Source organism: Penaeus chinensis, chromosome 1 (assembly GCF_019202785.1).
Source record: "Penaeus chinensis breed Huanghai No. 1 chromosome 1, ASM1920278v2, whole genome shotgun sequence".
In the NCBI taxonomy this organism is placed as follows: domain Eukaryota; kingdom Metazoa; phylum Arthropoda; class Malacostraca; order Decapoda; family Penaeidae; genus Penaeus; species Penaeus chinensis.
The window spans coordinates 17,998,847-18,003,846 of NC_061819.1; the positions used below are offsets into that span (position 1 = coordinate 17,998,847).

Genomic DNA, 5,000 nt, shown 5'->3' on the forward strand with positions numbered 1-5,000 from the left:
TATCTCGTCCTCATTTTACTTTGTTTTTCTTAAGTTACTCCCGTTTTTCCAGTTTTCTGTTTTCTTTAGCATTTCGTCTGTTACTTTTTTTTTATTATTTTATATAAGTATTTTTGTTTATCACTTCTTAATCTTTTTAGTTATCATTTTATCTTCTAATCATTTTTATCCCTATTTAATTGTTTACGGGGATATTTAGATATAACTTGTTCACAGAGAGCCTGCGCGCCCTCTACCTTTATAAGGGGGCCACACAGTATATCTCTTAATTTCATAGGCTTAACACCTCCTTGTTGGGGGGGTGTTTTGCCGTGTGACTGAGGAGTGGGTGTATGTTTTGGCTGCTGAATTTTCGCCTGGACCTTTGTAAGTACGTGGCCAAGTGCACATGCTATACATGCAAACTGAATTGATAATCTGGTGCCTAAATAAATGTATACATGATCAGAATTCTCTTGTTTGCCCCCACCCTCAGTCAGTTTTATTTGTGCATGATTCCCTGCTGTCCGTTTTACTTATTTCATTATTTTATTCACAAGTTTCTTTGTTTGTTTCATCTTACCCAGTATCTGTTTTTTATGGTTTTAAAATATTAGAACATGAAGAATCAGACTCGGGGACGAGAATAAGGTTGGCAGTTCTGCAGCTCTACTACACCCTGGCACGCCCGCTACCACTAGCCAGGGGCGTTGCAAATCACTACATATGTGTTTTAAGTGTGCGCAGAGTTCTGTAGTAAGGACATTGCACTCAGGAGGGAGGGGGTATTTGAATGTGACGAAGTTGGTAAGACTAATGCGAAACTAGCAACAAAGGTGGATTTGGGACCATCAGAGAAATGAGTTGAGACATGGTAAAGGAAATGGAGAGTTTCTGCAAAGGAGTTGTCAGGGGAGTTTTGAGAAATAAAGGTGTCTGAGGAGTATAGGATGAGGTAGGCAGAGGTGAGGGCGTGGTAGGAGAAGAAGGGGAGAAGCATTTAGATTGTCTGGAGGGAGAGGGGTAGGTGTCGGGCAGTAGTGGAGATTGGGGTGTCTGGATTTAGAAATGCAAAAGAATTTGATTGGAAGAGGGAAGGGGTAGAAGTGGGAATGTAAGATGAAGGAGGAATATGTACGGGGTGGATGTAGAAACTTCTTGGGAGGAAGTGGGAGGGGGCAGAGTGAACGACATTATTGGAGTAGGGAGTCAAAAAAAATCTCGTCTGCTTGCTTCCTGTCTGGCCTTACATAGAGTGAGGCTAAGTCTCAGTCTGAGCATTGCCACCTCAGACTCAAAGTTGTTGGTAGGACAGCCCTTATAAAACACATAATGGGAGGCACCATACGTGACTGTGTAGAGCAGTTTGATCGAGTATGGTTAGGTTAGGCATCAGGCTGTAGAGCGGCAGTGTTTAGCAGGGTGGCCTAGACGCCAACAATTCTGACATCAACATCTCCGCCAATGTAAACATTAAAGTAATCTTTGCAATATTGGTGTAGGACTTACGGCGGCCTCTAGGGATGATGGTGGTCTAACATTGTACCGATGCTGCATCCTAGTCCATGCGACAAGCGTAGAGGAGGGGGTAGTAGAAGGAATGAGACATGCGTAAGAAGGAGTAGTGTTGACAGTATTGCGGAGAGGTGGACAATAAGGTTGTAGAGTAGTAATAAGGGAGGAGGGGGTAGTTGATGAAGAAGGTTGTGAGGGTGGAAGAGATAAAGTAGAGGATGATGGGAGAGGAGGATTGAGTACTGACCTGGATAGATGATTTGGACTGGACTGATGTGCTAATAACCACTGAGTGTGTGTTGGGGGGGGGGGGGGGTAGTAGCAATGTTTAGAGTCGTGGTCAAAAGAGAGTCTGGGATCAGGGAACTGGGAGAATTGAGATCAGTGGAGATAGTTGATAAAGGGTCAAGCCTCAATGCCCCTAATAATGATACAAAGTCTTCATTACTGGCCATGGTAAGCCTGGAGCATGTTTGGGAGAGAAACCGTCCACCCCTGAGGCTCCCCTTAATAGGTAAGGCTAGACAAATAAAGAGGAATACCGTGCCCATGCCATCCTTTCCATCCTTTCAACACGATTTTCACACCTTAAGAAGTGAATAGTGGAAGGGGTTGGAGAAGAGAAGGAAATGGAAAAGGGAAGGGGGAAAGACCGTGCATATATAGGTGAGTCGTGAGCTGAGGCCCTAAGTGAAGGTGATCCCTAGCATTGGGTCCCAGTCTCTGACTCCAAAGCCTCCCCACGGCAACAATAGGCATGACATTGGTTGAGGGGGGGGGTAGCTATATAGATATAGATGTAGATTTAGATACAAAGAAAGAGTGAGTGTGTGTCCTCAGAACTTGGTGATGCAACATTTCTGATAAAATTAAATGTGGAATTGATATCTACCTTAACATTTCCTTCAACTATATTCAAATCAATGTTAATTTTAAGAAATGCTTAAAACTAATTTTGTAGCACTGAGCATGACCAATCCTTAATTGAATTAATTACTGTTACAGTTCCAGATCCTTAGGAACCATGTTTTTAGGCCTACTGCGATTCCCAGCCGCGCCTTGCAGTGCAGCGCTGAGGAGTAGCATCAAAGCAGCAGGCGCAGTAGAAGTAGTCAGGGTAGCGGGAGCAGGAAACAGCAGATGTAAAGCCACGATGGCAGCAGGAGCCCTTCCTGCTGAGCCGCTCCAAGTCAGTGAAATTCCCGGCCCGAGGCGATGGCCTGTGGTAGCGTGTATGCCATACATCCTCACCCACAAAGGTAGAGTTACTGAGTTAAGTGCAACCACTTACATTAACATTACGTGGGCGAGCATCCGTCCTAAAGAAACACACAGGCGAGAGAGCGATGGGTAGAGGGAGCAGTTAAGGTATTGAGGGAAGTGCATGTAGTGTCGCTATTACCTTACCTGCGCACAATTACATTTACCTTCAAGCACAGTACTGTGAGTGTGGGCTTTCAAGTTCACAGAGTCGATAGAGTGACGCACATTCTTAAATTCTTATTCACACACGGTATTTTGTGAGTATGGGGAGGCGAGAGGTATACGCACTGTATCACGAGTAAAAAAAATTACAATTACATTTGAATCGCTTTGCAGAGTATCAGAAAGTTCGTATACACAAGTTGTGGGATGCTTGCGTGCGTGAGTTCGGTCCCATATTCAGGCTGGACATGCCGGGACAAGCACCCACTGTGTTCATCTCTGAGCCTAATGACATCGAGCATGTATTGAAAAGTACAGCCAAGAATCAACAGAGGGACCTGTTCAGTTCTTTGAAATACGTTAGAGATTCACATGAGTTCTTTAAGAAGGACAAATCCGGCATTATGTCTGAGTAAGTTAATAGATATATTACTGTGTATGCTGTCATAAATTCATTAAATCACAGGAAAATGTATAAGTAGCTCTCGCGCTCATTTATGTGTGTGTGAGTGTGTCTGTATCTGTTTACGTCCATATAAACTGCATACACATCTGCACTGATCCTTTAAATTACGTTAACTTCACTTGACCAAACTGCAGGCAGGGGGACGAATGGTGGCGGGTGCGCAGGCGCGTCCAGCCGTACACAGCCAAACCGAAGAACGTGGAACTGTACCTTCCGCAGATGGACCAAGTGATGCTAGACTTCACTAAAAGGTAAGGCGCTCCCTGTAAACTTGGGTTGTACAACAGAGGAGAAAATAGGGCACTGCTGTGCATCTTTGTGGCGATTAGTTGACTCCTCTAAAGAGTGATACTAATAGTCAATGCAGCGAAGTGTTGCTAAGTATTATGGGAAGAAAAAGTTACAAATCCTTAATAATTTGAGGAGATAAGTTGCATTTAAGACATATTAGTGAGTATAGAAGTGTCATCTTTAAACAGGTTACACAGGCTAATGGCGTGTCATACTTTGATGCAGAGTGTTATCTTCTATTTATGTAAAGGTATTCGATATCATCTAAAAAAATAAGTAAATAATCTAATAAATCTAACAGCTGGGCATCTTTAAGAGACGAAATTAACGAGCTGCCCGACGACTTCGATCAGGAGCTCTACTGCTGGGCGCTCGAAAGTAAGTTCTTTGTGAAGGGTTTCTCTCAGTCCTCCAACATTCTTATTTTTCTTCCACATTCTTCCCATATATCTCACATTTAAAAAGTTGAAATGAAAAAAAAGAAAAAGAAAAAAATATTTATCTATAATAAAACAAAACTATAAACTAATAAAAATTAATAAAAAAGACGGTATAGAGGATATAAGTGTTCAGACATACAACACCTCAACAACATGGACTAACTGGCTCGCCACGTCAAGCCCTGGGCCTAGTGGTGTTCAACAAGCGGCTCGGGTACCTGCAAGGCAACTCCGAAGTGAAGACGATCGTCGAGATGGCCAGGGCGATCTTCTCGTATGTCCAGGACCTGGAGGTGTCCTCGCCGCAGTGGTGGAGGCTGGTGACCACCCCGAAGTTACGGAATCTGAGGAAGACGCATGACACTCTGCTACGGCAAGTCTGTGGTTATTGCTATTGCTCTCGCTTTTCTTCGTCCAGTTACTCATACCCTATGCCTCTGCCTTTCTCTTTGTCTGACTGCCCGTCTGTCTGTCTCTTTCTCTCTCTCTAATATATATATGTGTGTGTGTGTGTGTGTGTGTGTGTGTTTATATATATATATATATATATATATATATATATATATATATATATATATTGTGTGTGTCTGTGTGTCTGTCTGTGAACCCACATACATTTTATAAACACATATAAACACGCTTAGACATACATACAATATATATATAGATACAATACAATATAGACAAAATAGCCATACTGACGTACGTTCCGTTGCCGCAGCTTTGTGCAATCGTCCGTGGCGGCGGTGGAGGCGGAACTCGACGCCCGCGGCCCTGAGGTAGACGGGCTCACCCTCGTGGAAATGCTGCTCCTCGACCCCGAGCTGTCCCGCGAGGATGCCCATGCCTACCTCATGGACCTGCTCACGGCCGGGATTGACGCG

The 5,000-nt window shown here is 43.7% G+C and overlaps 1 protein-coding gene across 2 annotated transcripts in view; it reads left to right on the plus strand.

The window, feature by feature from the left end:
• Positions 1-274: 274 nt before the first annotated feature.
• The window catches only part of LOC125028236 (probable cytochrome P450 301a1, mitochondrial), a 10,096-nt gene continuing 5,370 nt past the window's right edge, over positions 275-5,000 (plus strand). The window contains exons 1-7 of one of the 2 annotated variants that reach the window (XM_047617654.1): positions 275-366; positions 2,500-2,753; positions 3,094-3,331; positions 3,520-3,636; positions 3,978-4,054; positions 4,297-4,489; positions 4,838-5,000. In XM_047617654.1, the coding sequence (XP_047473610.1) occupies positions 2,519-2,753; positions 3,094-3,331; positions 3,520-3,636; positions 3,978-4,054; positions 4,297-4,489; positions 4,838-5,000 (1,023 nt within the window). In that variant the 5' untranslated portion in view covers positions 275-366; positions 2,500-2,518. Of the gene's footprint in view, positions 371-2,499; positions 2,754-3,093; positions 3,332-3,519; positions 3,637-3,977; positions 4,055-4,296; positions 4,490-4,837 lie in introns of both variants that reach the window. The other variant, XM_047617645.1, reaches the window with a different exon arrangement.